At 38.4% G+C, this 18,285-nt stretch overlaps 1 protein-coding gene across 2 annotated transcripts in view; it reads right to left on the bottom strand.

Moving 5' to 3' along the window:
* The window catches only part of EFCAB6 (EF-hand calcium binding domain 6), a 153,835-nt gene that overhangs the window by 60,022 nt on the left and 75,528 nt on the right, over positions 1-18,285 (bottom strand). For both annotated transcript variants that reach the window (XM_043538022.1, XM_043538023.1), the window contains 6 exons: positions 17,992-18,112; positions 11,198-11,368; positions 8,910-8,981; positions 8,603-8,763; positions 4,971-5,138; positions 2,375-2,546 (listed from right to left, as the gene is read on the bottom strand). In XM_043538022.1, coding sequence (XP_043393957.1) covers positions 2,375-2,546; positions 4,971-5,138; positions 8,603-8,763; positions 8,910-8,981; positions 11,198-11,368; positions 17,992-18,112 — 865 coding nt within the window. The remainder of the gene's footprint in view (positions 1-2,374; positions 2,547-4,970; positions 5,139-8,602; positions 8,764-8,909; positions 8,982-11,197; positions 11,369-17,991; positions 18,113-18,285) is intronic.

The raw sequence follows: 18,285 nt of genomic DNA, 5'->3' as shown, positions 1-18,285 counted from the left end.
TGCATTAATTATTAATTATTATTATTAACAATAAGACAAAGAAATAACATTGTACAATTACTTAGCACCTCTCATTTCAGAGCACTTCTGCAATGCACAGAATCCACCTCTCAGAAGAGGAGAGCAGCCCGATGAAGAAGTGCACAGCATTCTGCACACTGATGAGAGATGAAATTTTTACTGGCAAACCAAGGAAAACCTAGTCTTATAAGAAATCCTAAGGGAGCTGTGCTGCCATTTTTTAAAGGTCTCATTTCCGTGGTAAATCCTGTTTTCACCACAGCTTTCTCCCCCTGCTCTTCCGAATCAGCATCTGGATAAAGACAATGTGCAGACTCTGCCCACACTCGCAGTCGGAAGTACCTCCTCTTCTAATTGTAGGAGGCCCAAGGAAATGCCTCTCCCATAATTTCTCCTGTCTGACCCAACCAGGATAATTTCTGTTGTGCTGGTATTTAATCTCAGCCAGTTTCTTGCCACCCAACAGCAAACGTTGGCAATACTTTTTCTCTTGAAGTCTGGAGAGAGTGAAAATCTGCACCACAGCAAATTCATATCAGTCCTAAATCTCTTCAAGAGGCAACATACAGGGGTGACAAGTAATCAGAGCTACAACGGGCCCTGAAGAACATCACATACAATCCTAGTCGTACCGAAAATTCACCAAGCAAAATCAACTGGGAGCACTCACAGGTAAAAACCTAAATCAGTTCAAGATAGCCCCAGTCATACTGATCCTCTAGCACCCAAGTGCTGTACCCAGCTCTGCTGATCCACACTATCAAAAACTGCCAAAAAATCTAATAACCACAGAAGCATATTAGTCACTGTGGTGAGCACAGTAAAATCTGATTAACTAAAGTCAGTTTTTAAGTGCACACTACAGAAGGGATTCTCCCCTCCTTCCATGGCCTTTATATGGCCTAAAAGGTCCTTAGTTAGCTGGGGGAGAATTCCCCCAACACAGGCACTGCATGTGCACGTCTCAGAGCAGGGACATGCTAGGGCAAAGTCAGGAGCAGGAGGGAGTAGGGCCACAGAGCTATGAGGGTTCCCGGCAGCAATGCTGACAAGGGGCAGTTCAGGACAGGCAGTTAGAGCAACCCACTGGCTGGCTGTTGTGCTGGCAGCTGTTTTGTCTCCCAAGCCAGCCCTGCACGTGAAGAGTTCAAAGGTGGCATAAAGCCATCTTGGTCCGCCCTCCCTAAGGCTTCTCAGTGGTACAGCACAAAATTTCACCCTACATTTTTATTCACATTAATAATCAGTACATTACTGTATGTGTACGGTGTTTATCCATTAAGCCTCATTGCAGCACAGTATTGTAGAATCGGCATACCCAATTTAAATATATATTTTCACAGCACTAATACTTGGAGTATTATGATCTGGAATGGAATAGCATGGGAAGCAACAGTGCAAGATTCCCTGGATCACTTCATCAATGTACTTCAAATCTGACCTGAAGATGAGAAGGGACTTCAGCTTCTATAACCATAAAATTGTTTTTATGTGCATAATGTACTTATACAATGACACATAGCAGTGGCCTGAATGACCAGCAGCCAGCTTGGTCTTCACTTCAGAGAGGGTTAAAATTTTAACAAGCAGGACCAGCACTGGAATTTTTGGTTTGCTTACAAACAACGTTTTGCTGCCTTTCTCCACCCAAAGGTACTCAGTTTCTCTCAACTATGATGTGATCACACCACAATGCATGAGGCATAAGGATTTTGGAGACGGCTAACTAAAAAAAAATTTTGAGATGCACCTCAGATGCAACTAACTCATTTTACAGAGAAGGTGCGTGGTAGGTTGGAGTCTGGTTCTATAAATTCCCCAGCCACCTGCTACAGAGATGGAGTCTAGCAGCATGTTCTTTTTGACATTAGAAATCAGTTTGGGTTTTCCAGGCAATCTCTGCAAGAAAAGTTTCAGAGTAACAACCGCGTTAGTCTGTATTCGCAAAAAGAAAAGGAGTACTTGTGGCACCTTAGAGACTAACCAGTTTATTTGAGCATAAGCTTTCGTGAGCTACAGCTCACTTCATCGGATCCACAGTATGCATCTGATGAAGTGAGCTGTAGCTCACGAAAGCTTATGTTCAAATAAATTGGTTAGTCTCTAAGGTGCCACAAGTACTCCTTCTGCAAGAAAAGAGACTAGAAATTGACTTTTTTTTCTTTTGAAATGAAAGCTGATTCTTCCTTATGCTATTAACAAGCAGCTCATGTGAGCATGCTCCAGCTCATTCATGACTGAAACAGCCCTGGAGACTTGGCTGTAGGTGTGTGAATAGGCACCACTATAAAACGATAAACCACCTTCCAGGAAAAACAAAAAGATAAATAAAAACACCAAGCATTTCTCCTACCTTCCGGAAATCATCTTTACTAATTTTTCCATTTGGTTGCTTGTTGTAGGCAAGAAAGCTGTCTTTAATAGTTGCTTCCTGTTGTATCACACTGTCCTTGAGCCTTTCAATTACTTCATCAACAGTTCTATTCTTGGTATGCTTATTGGCCTGATCTTCAATCTGTTTCATTCTAAAATTGAAAGACTGCGCATGAAAACAAGTAATTTGTGTTTTCTACTTTAAAACTTTTGATTCAATAATTAACTGGATTATTTTAACAATAAACAGGACAATAACACCAGAAATATTCTTTTTGTGCCTAAACAAAGTTATAGTTAGCAGATTCCAAGGGCCATATTGTGCAATCAGGTGTTAAGTAGAAACCTGATGTTTGTAAAAACTGGTTGCATGATATTGCCACAGGCTATTTATTTTTGAAGTGGAGACCATTCACATCCAAATATGGGAGCTGATTACCAGTTCATTTTGGATCTTCAGATTTCCCAGCCTCTGGGGAACCACTTTTACCCATTAACATTTTTAACCACCATCATGGGACCCAATCCAATCCCCCAAAAAGTCAATGGGAGTCTTTCTGATTGACTTTAAAGAGAGATGAATCAGGCTAATGTTGTCTTACCACCTGCTGGAAAGGTGTAACAATTGGTGGCCTTTGGAAATGGCATCAGCGATATTCTGTATATCTGCCCATAGGATGTGGTCATATAACATCATGATTCACAGCTTCCCACTCCTAGTAACCCAAATAAGCCACCTCCACTATTTTTCCTTTACGTGCAAAGAGTGGATTAGCATATCCTTTCTCAATCCTTAAAAGAAAAATCCCCAGACATAGACTATATAACCCTCCCTTTGAAATACTACAATCTTCATCAGCAAACTATTAAAATAACTTGTGATTAAATATGCAATAACTTTTGAAGATAGAGAAGATGTACAATAAAAGTGTGTGTAATATGTCCTGGTTGCATCCATTTCACATTTGTTATGGATTTACTATTGTCCATGAAAAAGTAAGTTAACACAATTATTTTTGTTAAGTCTGAAAGTATATATTTCTGTATGAGCAAAATGCAGAATATTCAGCAGTCTAATTTTTTATAGATTTATTAAGTATATTTTATAGTACTCCCTTAACTTGATAATAACCTTAAAATTTTAACTTCTAGCACTAAAATATTTTAATGAAACACTTTCATTAACTGCTTTTAAATAAAGTATCACTAGTAGTTCACATAGAAAATTAACTCTAATATGTCTGAAATTCTGAAATGCATAATGGTGAAAGTAAAGATGAGTGACTTTGCTGATAAGCAAGGCTCTCTGATGATGTACTCTATAATCTTTGACAGGTTTCAGAGTAGCAGCCGTGTTAGTCTGTATTTGCAAAAAGAAAAGGAGTACTTGTGGCACCTTAGAGACTAACAAATTTATTTAAGCAATGCATCCGATGAAGTGAGCTGTAGCTCATGAAAGCTTATGCTCAAATAAATTTGTTAATCTCTAAGGTGCCACAAGTACTCCTTTTCTTTCTATAATCTTTGCTTTTCATCTACCACCAGGACTAGAATCCAGCTCTCCTAAATTCCAGGTGTGTGCCTTTTCCACAGAGCCACACTGCTTCAAGCATGTCTTGTTATCCCCAAACCCTAGGAATGGCTCACTGTACTTAGCAGATAGGGCTGGAGAGAAGCAAGTATTGTCCCCACTAACACACAATTGAATAGCCATAATCTGAATTAACTTTCCCGTAGTCCTTCCTTACTGGTGAACCCCCTTTAAGGGATGTAGCCCAGGGATTAGCAACATTTAGGAAGCCCACTGGAGTTGTGCTGTAAGTGAGTAGCTGCAAAGCCACTGAAGGCTCAGAGCCAATGTGGAAACCAAGGATCCTGGAGATCCATGCAAGATCTCAGAAGATTCATAGTTTTTAGGCTGAACCCACATTTTTTTGTGAGAAATATACCCCACCCCATTATGGAAGATTTTACTGGCTCTTGTACAGATATTTCCACATAGACCAAAGCTTCAAATAACTGAAGAGAAGTTGAATCGATGATTCAAATATCCTCATAGCTTGAGTGCAAAAAGGCATGCACTAATGCTATAGACTGAGAAGCCTTGCACACAGAAGCTACAACCATCAGAATCAAATCAGTCTTGATTTGTGGAGCTCTGAGAATGCTCAACCCCAAAAGATGAAGTCTCAACGATTCCCTGGAGATTCATAGTCTATACTTTAGATGCTGTGTAGAAAAAACAAACAAACCCCGAGAGCCTTGCATATCAGCAAAGTCACTGATGACTTGGTGGGATGTACCCCTTTTGTAACATGTGAAGTTAGCTCAGCAGTTCTTACTTGAGTCCAAAAGATTTTGATAAATAAACCATACATTTGCTCTTCTGATACAATATTTTGGAGGTCAGATTACTTAGGGATTATGCATAGATCCAGAGCTCTGCATAAGATAACACTTAGCATTTGACACATAGAGCAAACGTTCAGTCTTTTTGGAAATTTCCTTTATAATGGTATCAATATTTTTAAAATTTAATAGAGAATCATCCGTATTAATAAAGCATTGCTCAGTACTTCTCTGAAAGATCTGTTTGTCTTTTTTCTTCTCTCTGTTGACTTCCCTTTGAGATCTGTGTGCTAATACCAGTTAAGTCACCAGGTAAAACAGCAACTCCTAAGCTCTCCAAAAGCATTCTGTAAAGGATCCCATCAGAAGAAATATCCTGAAATTTATGGCATAGCCTAGATAAAATAAAGAACTGAAATTAATGTGCACAGATGGGAATAAGGCACAATATGCATATTTTAAGGCAAAGATTACCAAAATAATGAACTTCCTTCCCAGAGCGAGACAGTGTGTGTCCAGTGGTTAGAGAAGGAGACTGGGGTCACTCTACCATTGACTCATGGGGTGATCTCTCTGTTTTACTCATCTGTGAAATAGGGAAACTAAGACCCAGCTCACAGAGCTCAGTTTAGCTTTATGAGACAACTCATGTCTGTAAAGCTTTTGGGGATTCTTAGATGAAAGAATGGAAGGGAATGGAAGTGCATTATACTGTGAATCCGCAGCATTCTGTTTAGTCTACAAAATCATTATTTTTCCCCATTTAGACTTTTATTTAAAAACAAAAACAAACAAACAATGACTTGTAACTTAAGATATAACACCCCCTCAAGCAAGCACCCTCCTTGTGATAAATCCACATCAAAACTTTCTTTTATTTTAATAAATCTAATCTGCTACCCTAAATCAATAACAGGAGTGGAGGGGATGGGGCAGCAGGAGAGGATCGTGGAGAGAAAAGGGAGTCACCATGTTGTAACACCATCCAACCAGCCCAATTCAAAGAAGTTCATCCTGCACATAGAAAATGAAACTCAGACACAAACACTAAGGAACAACATCTGCCTTGGAAATGTAATCTAAAAAAGGCTTCCAAATGTCCTTTAAAATTGTCCCTTCTCTTCCTCAGTCTGAATGTCATCTCCCAGGAAGCCATCTGGGACAGGCATGCCAACCATTCTGCCTCAATAAAAGCAGCATTGTCCTCAAGTGCCTCAGGATGAGTCACATCAGTGCCAAAAGCCCAATTATAACTGAAGCCCCCAACAGCAGAAGTATCATTTAAAATCAATAAGACTGATGTGGACGAAACACTGGAATTCAGAATGTAATTTATTCTCTTCATCACCCTTGCTCAAAAACCTAGTGTAATGCAACATCCCCAAAGCATCTGAGTTAAATCCCCAGCCTGGTTATGACAACTTCGACACAGATTTGACAGTCATATGTCCAATTTGTGCATGTTTAAAGGAGTCAACTATATTTTACTTATTATTTTAAAATACTGCATCCCTAACCACTTTAGAGCTGTGAATGAACAGTGCCATCCGCTGTTTCTCTGCGTAATCTTTTCCCACAATATTTTCCCAAGATGGTCTTAAATAACATATAATATATAAATCTCCATTTGAAAAATGAGTGTATTGGTGGCCTGATGTGAGTAAAAGCATCTTTTTTAAAAGAATAAGGCCCAAGTCTGGTAGAATATAAGGTGAATAGCAAATCATTTGCCAAGCAAGTTTTTATCCATGGATTTCAAATTTAATCAATCCCCATTTCTTATTTAGCCCTTAAAACAAAACAAAACAAATAAAACCAATCAAATAAGTCTTCAATAGCAATAATACCTTGTTGAATATAAAACCTGCATTCATTTTAACCTTAGAATTGAATTTCATCTTTGGTGTGATGAGATGTTCCTGGATATATACATCTTAGCAAAGGCCCGGATTCAGGATAGCACTCAAGCATGTGCTTAAGTGCTGTCCTGAAAAGAGATGCTTTCCAGAACCAGGAACAAAGTGTGGGCTGAGTGAGAGTTCACACTCCATGCCTGTGTTTGCTGCACAAATATATTTAAACTATCCATAGCTAGCAAAACTGGATATCCTTAGAAAGTGGAATTTATGCAGCTTGTACAAAGGCCTCATGAATGCCCTCCACAATGGAAGTGAAACACTGTTGTCAGGTATACATTGTGTCGTGTTGTGTCAGGTCCTATCAGGTCATTGCAAAATCATCCCATCTAATGCTTCTAAAAAGTCTGATCTTGCAAAGCTCTGAGCTTTCTAGCCCCAATCCAACAAGCACATAAGCATGTGCTCAATTTAGGCCCTGTTAGCAGCCCCATCCTCTAAGTATGTAAGTAGTCCCCTTGAATGGGACTGATACCATACTAACACACTTTTTATGTGCATTGTTGGATCACAGTCATAGTGCTCAGCACCTTTCAGGATGAATCATTCAGGGCTTAGTCCTGTATCCACTGAAGACAATGGCAAAATATCCATTGACTGCAATGGTGGTGGATTAGATCCTAATGATCATGTTTTTTCTGGTTTTCTTTTCTGAGCTTTCCCTCCCCAACATCTTTTTCTGACACAAGATGTTGAAACTTCAAGTAGAAATCATTTTAGAATTTAAATTGGTTGTAATTCTGGACTCCACCCTAAGCACAGCTCTCTCATTGTCACAAATAATGATTGAAAATAATGGTAAAAACATTATCTAGAGAAGTGTGTGAATGATGAGAACCAGTTATCCAATACTCAAAGGATAAGTAATTGTTCACGATCAGTGATCAATGTGTATATATTATACAACACTGAGGCATAAAACTGACTGATGACAAAAAAGATATTTTTAATACCGTGTGCAGGGAATTAGGTGCCTGACTCCTATTAACCCCATGCATGGCACCCAGTTTTCTCTACAACATTCACAAAAAGGAAAACGGATACAGTGGAATTTTATCTCAGTGATCACACTTGTACTCGTTCATACTTCAAGATCAAAATTATTTTCTAAAAGCCATTTCCTATTGATGCTGTTGTGTTTGCTCCTCTCTTATACAGATCATCAGGACACTGGGTGACAAGGTTCAGGCTGGCACGGATTTCTTTGATTTTCCTATGATGTTTTGAAAGGTAGGAAAGAATCCCACATCTTTTGGAGAATCACAGGGCTGCAGATAAAGAATGTTACAGCTTGTAGGAGAGCAAATTAGAGCCAATTAGAGCCTGACTGACATGCCATGGCAATAAAATGCCTAATACAATCCTCTCCTCTTTTACAAGATATAGATTTTGATTCCATACACATATGTGATTTAGGATGTTCATTGTTTTTTAGATTGAGATGTAGTTAGCAATTGGCCAATGATCAAAATGAGAGTTGACTATGTCAGGTCCCAGTTTACAAGGGTTCTCCTAAAATCAAGGCACTCGTTGTTCATTACAACAAGATACTACTGTAGAAGGTTACAATAAGATAATATGGGTGGTTATATTCATTTCCATTTGGAAACAGTGAATACTTTTTTTAAAGATAAATTTTCCATCACACCCAATTTTCACTTTGAGGAATGGGCTTGTTTTACCTTTTTAAATTATCCTTTGAACCGTACGACCCCAATCTTGCCAGTGTTTCATTAATGGAACTTCCACAGAAATAAAGAGGAGATCTGCAAGCTGATCACTTGCAGAATAGGGGTCACTGACTGGCCTGGTGGCATTTTATTTTCTCTAAAGCTTAAGGCAAATTGAAGTATCCCGGGATTCAAAACACTACTTTTTTAGAAAAATATGGAGAGAAAATTAATAAAGTTACGTAAATTAATAGTCAGATGCCAGCAGCTTACTTTGTAAATTGTTCATCGGACAAAGAGGGACAATATATCTGTACAATTTTTCTTAGCTGATTTCTGCTAATAATGCCTGTACATTTAGGATCACAGGTCTGCAAAGCCCTGTGGAAGTCTTTCCAATTTTCCGTGATTTTATCCAAAAGAATGTCTTCCACCTAAAATGCAAATATATCAATCATTGAAATAAAAAGTGTCCGTGAGGTTACATTGCATATGTCAGTAATCAGATAGTAAAAATTAAATAAATCCCTTAATTACAGAAAATCAACACTTACTGAAAATAAACCTCATTATTACTTACAGTATCCCAAGCTAGAACAAGAGAAGGTGACTTCTTAATTTCCTTTGTTCCATTAAGCCATTTATGACCCATCTAATTTAAAAAAAATGTTATTTGTATTAAAACTTTTTAGCACACTGTTTCCTAAATAGTGTACAATGTCAGCCAATGCATATATTCTCAAGGGTCTGTTTGAAAGTGTGGCTCTAATCTGAAAAGTGACTATGCAAAAATGGCACTTTACTACACTGATCTGCTCCTTTTGTGAATTAAAAGTCACAGCTACTGACTTTGATAACAAAACAACCTAGTACTGCTGGTTACCCTCCAAAGCAAAAGTCACTAAGACTGACAGATGAGCTGCAAGTTGGGTAGCTGTCTCTGAGGGGATAATTTGAAGACAATGGGATGGCACAGGTGAATGTGAGTGCAGAATCTGGTTCACAGAACGTAGATCAGGTTCAGTTTGTGGCACTGGCAGTTAGAATAAAAGCATCTTTTTTCTTATAAGCTGAGTTCATTTAATGCGAGAACTACTGAGATGCAACAGACACACGGAATCTTATTTTTCCAGAGTAATTGGGGTCAACACTCAGATCCAGCTGAGCTCTGTTCAGTGCAAAATCCAAAGGGAGACAAAGGTGCCTTTATGCCATTTTCAGATGCCCCAGTCCTGGGGGCAGCGAGGAGCTGGTTTGGCTTGTTGGGGCCCAGCTTGGTTCCCAGCACTACTAGCATCTGCCTCAGAGCTGCTTTGACTTTCATCTGGCTGCAAGAGTTGCCATGGGGCCATTCCCTCAGCCAGAGAATGATAGAGCACCGCAGCATTCTAGAAAACCTCCCCTTCCTCTGGGCGTGCCCCAAAGAATTCCCCTATGCCACAGAGTGGGCAGGACAGAGTGTTACAGAGCCGGCTATGCCAGCTTTACACCACCTAGGGAATGCGTGGGTGGAGCCTTTGTATTTGGCTAGGCTGGCTTTGCAGCTGCTTTGCACCAACAGATTGGCCCAACAGAGGCCAGAATCTGGCCCACTCTTCCGAGCAGAATCACACTTCAAGTGTGAAATCCTAGCTAGCATGATTATCTCTGGTTTATCAGCTGGTATCTTATCCCAGGGTGGCCATGATCCCTGTTGCTCTGTGTTTTTCTAGCCTGCCCTTCTTTGTGCTAAAATTTATTTTATTTAGAACACTAAGTAGGCAGTAGAATATCAACTCTAAAATGAACCCAAATAAGTTAACTTGAGCATCCAAATTCATTTGCATAACGCATTAGTATTTGCACTTTGACAGTATTTGTACTTTTCCCCTCTGACATGTCAGTTTTATAATTATCAAAATGTGTCCCAGACTCTCAGCGTGACCATTATTCAATTCAAGAATAGGTAGAAGGGACATGAACTGATGAATCGAATGTAACTATTGTTGGAGCCATCAGAACAGGATGCAGCCTATTTCAGTTCTACATCAAAGCTTGTCTCAAAGCAATACACACCATTCAAGACTATTCAGTAGGAATCTCTTTTTGTGCATCTAGTGCATCTCTTGACACTGCCAGGTCCTTTGATTCTTTCCAACTACACTAACTACACCAGCTTAAGACAAAAACTAAATAAAGATTTATTCAGATGACACACTAATGTGAACCTAAAAGTGATCTAATAAAAATATTATGAACAGCTCCAATATAATAAAGCAGTTATGAAAACTATAGATTAGACTAGTTCTGAGTAGAATTCAGTAAGCAAAAAAAGAAACTGACATACTGACTAGATATTCCGGTCAAAAGATACAGGATATAACCTCACTATATGTATGGTAGTGGTTCTAAAGGAAGATATTAAAAGATGACTACAAAACTCCAAAAATTTCTAAGTCATATTCATGAAAACACACAATCAATGGGTATTGTAAGTCTCAGAACCTATGTATTATTATCTAGTATAAATAGATAGAAAGAGCTCTTCTGCAAAATATCTGCAAAACAGTTTTGATGATTGAAAGCTGGAAAGAGATACTTCCATCCCACACCTGCTACACACATGTACATGAACTTGCGATTACATTCCAGAGGGAGTTTCCAGAAACATGAGGTAACTGTGAAATTGGTTCTCAACCCCTGCTTCAGAGGCAAAAGAATCCAAGAGTGTGAATTATGTAGGAGTTTTATACTGCTGAAAAGCATATGCATTCACTTACTTAGATGAAGATTGTTCAGAGCTTAGGGTTTTATTAAGAATTGTCCTGACACCTTACTATAGACATTACAAAAAAGAAAATCCTTAGAAAAGTATTGATAAACACTTACTAGAGATTCCTTTTCTTCAAACAAGTCTAAAAATTTATGGTAGCTGAGGTACCCAGTGTGTTCTGGATCAATTATCTTGATTAGGTCTTGGAAGTCCTTGTCACTTATTCGAAATAGGATGCAGTCCAAAATGCGACGAAGCTCATTTCTTGTGATCTTTCCATCTTGTTTCTAAAACAAATGTTCATGTATGTGTAAAACAGAGTGAACAAATTTACTAAAAGACAATGTCTATTTTAAAACACTGTTCTGAACCTCTACGTCACACAACCCATAGTGACTGAAAGCTTTTACTATTGGTCAGCTTTTTGATAGTCTAATCAGTGGTTCTCAACCTATTTACCACTGTGGGCTGCATATGCAGCTCTCTGTGTGTTATGTGGGCTGCATCCACACAATACGTATACTACCTGTATGGTCCTGAAGATGTCACATGGGCCACAGCTGTGTGCTGATTGGGCTGCCAGCAGCCCCCAGCCCACGGGTTGAGAACCCCCAGTTTACATAATGTGAATCTGGTGGTCTCAGTCCAGTTCCCAGTGGACAAGAGGATATACCACAAATGAGCCCTTGTTGGCAGAAACAGCAGAGGGACTAAGGTTATAGAATTGAACGATCCTCTTACACTAGAAGTCGTACCCTAAGTTCAGGTTTGTAGTATGTTGGTGGAGCTGTATTAGGGAGCTTACGCTATAGCTGCCTGTCTGGGACCTGTTCTGTGGAGAAACAGACAAAAGTCTTTGGTCTCCAAGATTGTTAATTCAGCACCTTTCTGCAAAAATTAAATTGATGATTTATGTTATGTAAGCATATATAAACATAAACACATACACAGAAAGACTTTTTTTAAATAAAAAGGATGTTTTTGTTACTTCCCACCAGCTCTGTTATCCTACAGTGACTTGCTGCTCCCACTGGCCCCATCCATTGCCTTGGTGAAGAAGGGGAGTCCTTTAAAGGCTATTTGTGACTGGAATGAATTCCCACACTGCTCTCAGCACAGAACATACATATACACACACCCTGGGTTAGTGTCCCAAATTCACCCCCTATCAGGGGATTTCCTTTATTCTTAATATCAGAACAATAAAATACAAACTCCAACCTAAGCTTTTTTCTTGAGCTTATCTTTTCCTAGGGTTTTTTCCTCCTTGATCTCTCTGTCTTTGCACCTAGGTCTCTCTGCCTTGCCTGAGTGCTAGGCCTCTCACACGCCTGAGAGTAATGCTAAGTCTTTTATATTCCTGGGTTGGAGCTAATAGGAACCATTGGGTCTGACAGTGAGAGTGACTTAGTAGAAATAATTCTGCATTTCTATACAGAGTCCCAGCATGTGGCACTCTTCATACTATCATACAAATGTGCACTTTTTAAAGCATCTTATGCAATAAACAATGGAATAGGTTTATACAACAGTACTATTATATTTGTGTTGTTACATTTAAGGCATGATTTTTGTTTCAGTCCCCATGACATATCTCCATAAGGTTTGAGGGAGAGTTTTAAATAGAGGTTTCAGAGTAACAGCCGTGTTAGTCTGTATTCGCAAAAAGGAAAGGAGGACTTGTGGCACCTTAGAGACTAACCAATTTATTTGAGCATGAGCTTTCGTGAGCTACAGCTCACTTCATCGGATGCATACTGTAGCTCACGAAAGCTCATGCTCAAATAAGTTGGTTAGTCTCTAAGGTGCCACAAGTCCTCCTTTTCTTTTTAAATAGAGGTTAGTCTGTTTTTATCACAGTCTGTTAGATCTTAGAATTTTATATTTTTGCTTGGACTTTTATTTTATTTTTATACTTTGCTTCCCTTAAAAAAAACTGGTGGAAAAAAGAAGAAATGTAAGGAATAAATGCCTGGGAACAATAAAAAAAAATTAATGGTAAACAGTTTCTCCAGTGATTCATTCCTGCCTAAGCACGAGACAAATATTTTGCTGCTCATAAACCTCACACCAAGAAAAATTCTGTTTCCCTTTAGTCCCCTATAGAGATCCAGGTTGGCAGTAGTAATATACAGGATGAGCAATTATTTACTTTATCAGCTGGTTTGGGAAACACTTTGAAGTTTTGTAATCAAAAGATAATGGTCTTGTGAAACTGCTTTTCTGCCATCTGAATTTTCTTTAGAGACTGTTGTCAGTGCATTAAATCATATGGAAAAGAAACTTGATAATATATCTCCCTTAGTGAATGAGTTAAGAAATTTGGTACAGGAGCTACAAAAATTAGTTCTACTTTACATAAAAATATGTACCGTATCAGTGGAAGCATTTTCTCCACAAAGCTTAAACACATACTGTGGTTAAAAATATCTTGTTTTTTAGTCATTGCTTTGATAATATTGAAAAAATAATATAAATTATATTAGCCTTCAATCAGTGAACTTTTTGATTGTTTATTTGACACCTAAAATCTCTAAAATGTTTTCATTTATGAGCTAGATTGTCAGCTCGTGTAAATTAGCATAGCTCCACTGACCTCACTGGGGCTTCACTGATTTATACCAGCTGAAAATCTGCATGTATCTCTATATGTGTAACAGTTTTGAATGTTAGGGATGAAGCTGTTCCTCCTGCAGCCAGAGTTCTCTTTCTGTTGTCTCAACCATCGGTATCTGTGTAAATAATTTCATTCATTGATGACCAGTACAACAAAGTGCATAAGCATGTGCTTGAGTTCATGATTAAGTGCTTTGCTGAATCAGGGCTCTAATGCTGGTATGTGTTATTACTATCTACTGCAATGGAGGAAACTAAACTCTCTTCTTTGTAAATTGCTAGGTGAATTCTTTCTTTTGTAGTGATTGTGTGTGTATATATACAAAATCACTACAAAAGAAAGAATTCGCCTAGCAATATATACACACACAAACGAATATATACACACACAAACATATATGTAAAAACAATGAGGAGTACTTGTAGCACCTTAGAGACTAACAAATTTATTTGGGCATAAGCTTTTGTGGGCTAAATCCCACTTCATCAGATGCATGGAGTGGAAAATACAGTAGGCAAGTATATATACACAGTAGATGAAAAGATGGGAGTTGCCTTACCAAGTGGGGGTTCAGTGCTAACAAGACAATTCAATTCAACTGGAAGTGGGTTATTCTCAACAGTAGAATACCAAGTGAGGAAAAATCACTTTTGCAGTGGTGCAGGTGAACGAGCCCCTGATGGTGTGGCTGATGTGTTTAGGTCCTATGATGGTGTTCCTTGAATAGATATGCAGACAGAGTTGACAACAAACCCAATGGGGCTTGTTCACCTGCACATCTACCAATGTGATATATGCCATCATGTGCCAGAAATGCCCCTCTGCCATGTACATTGGCCAAACCAGACAGTTTCTACGCAAAAGAATAAATGGACACAAATCAGACGTCAAGAATTATAACATTCAAAAACCACTCAGAGAACACTTCAATCTCCCTGGACACTCAATAACAGACTTAAAAGTGGCAATTCTTCAACAACAAAGACTTCAAAAACAGACTCCAATGAGAAACTGCAGAACTGGAATTAATTTGCAAACTGGACACCATCAAATTACACCCGAATAAAGACTGGGAGTGCATGGGTCACTATAAAAACTAATTTCCCCATACTAATTTCCCCCTCCTGTTACTCAAACCTTCTTGTCAACTGTTTGAAATGGGCCACCCTGACTACATTAGCCTCATTACCACTACAAAAGTGATTTTTTCCTCCCTTGGTATTCTGCTGTTGAGAATAGCCCACTTCCACTTTAATTGAATTGTCTCATTAGCACTGACCCCCCACTTGGTAAGGCAACTCCCGTCTTTTCATCTATTGTGTATATATACTTGCCTACTGTATTTTCCACTCCATGCATCTGATGAAGTGGGTTTTAGCCCATGAAAGCTTATGCCCAAATAAATTTGTTAGTCTCTAAGGTGCCACAAGTACTCCTCGTTGTTTTTGCTGATACAGACTAACACAGCTACCACTCTGAAACAAGTGTGTGTGTGTGTGTAATTTATACTGCAGAGCGGGAAAGAGCAATTTTTATGTAATTATATTAGAAAGCAATTGTGATATATCATCTATATAAAAATTTGTAATAAAAAATGCCAGCAGTACCTCTGAAGATATGCCCAGTGCTCATTTTGCTTGTGTCAACCAGACTGAAAGCTTTAATTTTTTCAGTCTATTATTTGCTCATCCAATCCAAAAATATAGACTGTACAATTTAAGAAGAGCAATCTGTAGCAAATCAAAGTAATAAAAAATTCCATCTGTCCACTAAAGGAATGATCACACAGCCCAGTGTATGGATCATATATATCATGACATTCCATCAAAAATGACAAGAATGTTTTTTTTAACATAGTTCAGTACATCATGAAAGCCATAGAATAGAATAGACTGACAGTTCTTTATTAAGAGTGCATTCTTTCTAGAGCTAGACATAAAAAGCATGCCCAAATTCTGTTCAAAAAATCAGATTAAAATATTGCTGCAAATAAAGTGAGGGATGCAATGGAGTGATCCTGGTCAATCTCACAGGTCTGACATTATACATCTGTCAGATTATAGACCACAAACCAATGTTTTACAAGTTCCACATTTTCTATTTATGTTGTATAGCATGGTGCTGTGACAATGACTCCGTAGTTGCGGTTCTATCTTACTGATTTTAATCCCTTCCCTCACTTCACTAAAATGCAATAATTCTGCCTATAATTTCTCATGTGTGGTCATGTGCCAAGGGGTATTTATTTATTTAAGTTTGGGAATAACTGGATAAGGCAGTTGAGAAATTTGAGAAGTTGCATATTTGCATTTGTTAAATTTTCCAAACTTCTTTGAAACATTTTCCAGAATGGCTTGGTATAGAATTTGAGTCTGCAAACAATTATGCGTGTCTTTAATGTCAATTACAGTCTAATGGGTGTAATATTAAGCATGTGCATAAATCTTTGCAGGATCAGCAAGTAATTTTGGAGCTAGCTACCGTTCTTTTGAACCTATGACAACTTCAGGAGCACCCTGAGATGTTTATAAATTCCATAGGCTGTCTGGTTTCATGGGTAGCTGAAAAACACTTTAGTTTCTTTTCTTGGGCCTTGATGTCTTCAGGGGACTTCATTTAGGAGACTTCTACACACAGCTTGCACTGCTTGCCCAGAGATGCATCCCATTCTATCCTTTTTAAAAGGGTTTTACAAATAAAAGTAATGCTCTTGAAAGATCCCAGACTGAATTTCTAAATTTATCCACACAACAGGAAATGCAGCAACATGGAACTCTGGAAGTCTGAGATGGACTTCTTAAGTTTGCACTTTAGCAATCCTTTAAGCAACTGGGACACAACAGACAATTAATACTAAAAACTAACATAAACAATGTGGAGATTAACAAAAACAGTACAGCAACATACTAAAATTGTTCTAACAATAGAAACGCACTACAATTTGTGGAACTTAGTTGCACATAAGTTTACAAGATGAAAAAAGAACAACAAAATAAAATATAATTAACTCAACTGAAAGCTTAAAAACTATATAGAGTAAATGGAATAAGAGTACGGAGAGTTTCCAACCCCAAATATAAAAAAAAATGAATGATACTAAAGAAAAAAAAATCAAAACATTCCCACATCTGGCTTTTCATGGGGAAGGGGACAATTTAGCCTCATGTATGTAATATTCCCCTCCTATATATAGAACTTGATTAATAAAGAATTGAAGTAGGGTAATATAATTAATGCCAGTCAAGATGGGTGTCTGGAAAAAATAGATCTTGTCAAGTGAACTTGATATCTTTTTAATGACATTTTGATTAAGAGACAAGAATGATACAAAATTGAATATGGCACACATTAAATGGATTAAAAATTGGCTAACTAACAGGTTTTAAAATGTAATTGTAAATGGGGAATCACTATCAAGGGTCTGTGTTTCCAGTAGGGTCCTGCGAGAAATTGGTTGCTGGTCCCAAGTTACATAATATTTTTATCAATAACCTAGAAGAAAACAAAATCATCACTGATAAGTTTGTAAATGACACAAAGATTGGGGGAGTGGTAAATTACTGATACAGAGAGATCTGAATCACTTGGCAAACTAGGCGCCAGCAAACAATGTGTTTCAATACAGCCAAATGTAAAGTCATGCATGTAGGAACAAAAAATGCAGGCCGTACAAACAAGATGGGGCTTTGCCATGAGCCCTGTGTATGAGGCAGCATGTTGTTGTGTTGCCCCCAGGAGTAGCCTAGGAAGCAGATTGTGACTCAGCCACAATCTACCTCCCAGTTTCCTCCTTCTCTGGTGGGAACATGCCCTTGTATCTGGCATAGCATACATCCTTTGGCATGCTTTCAAAGCTGCGCTGCCTGGCATATTGTGAGGATGGATTGTTAGGAGTTGAGGGAGGGGCAAAGTCAGATTTATGACAAGAGGGTAGCAAGAGGGAAGTGGCAGCTGGATCAGGGCTTGAGTCTTGGTGAAGCACATTTGTTCCAGCACTTGCTATGAGTGTAAGTGGTCATGGCTTTTTTTATTAGGGTGGAGGACAGAAGGCAAGGGAAGACAGCAACACCTGAAAGCAAGTGATTCATTGACGGAAGGTATAGGATGTTTGGGAGAAGGTTAGGAAACCAGATGAAGGGAAAGACTTGCTTGGCAGGAGGGTTAGGATCTGAGAGGTTGCTGGGTACTTGTCAAGAGGGTAGCTTGAGAGGTTAAAAACTCCATCAATCTGTGAATGTGTTAACACATCCACAGAATCTCAGCATTGTAAGAGTTAAAAATAAGGTCTCTTACTGTATCAATCATGAGAAATGCTTGCTTCAGTGATGGATATGCATTTTGGATGTGTCTATGCAGCTTTAGAAGGACACTGTCACTTGAGAAAGCTTCATCCATTCCTCTGATTGGGTTTACTCTACAACAGGAAAACATGGTTGACACAATGTTCTCATCTCTCATCCTCTTACTCTTCAGGGTAGGGAGAAAATGTAAACTCATTAAAGCCAAAATCTTAGTAGGACTCAAAAATATGCTTAGACATTTATATGGATAATAAGAATATCCCAACAGATTACTTGAAGTAAATTT

The sequence above is a fragment of the Chelonia mydas genome, chromosome 1 (assembly GCF_015237465.2).
Source record: "Chelonia mydas isolate rCheMyd1 chromosome 1, rCheMyd1.pri.v2, whole genome shotgun sequence".
Taxonomy (NCBI): Eukaryota; Metazoa; Chordata; order Testudines; family Cheloniidae; genus Chelonia; species Chelonia mydas.
Note: the sequence above shows the minus strand (reverse complement) of the source record. Positions and strands in the feature narration are given on the sequence as shown.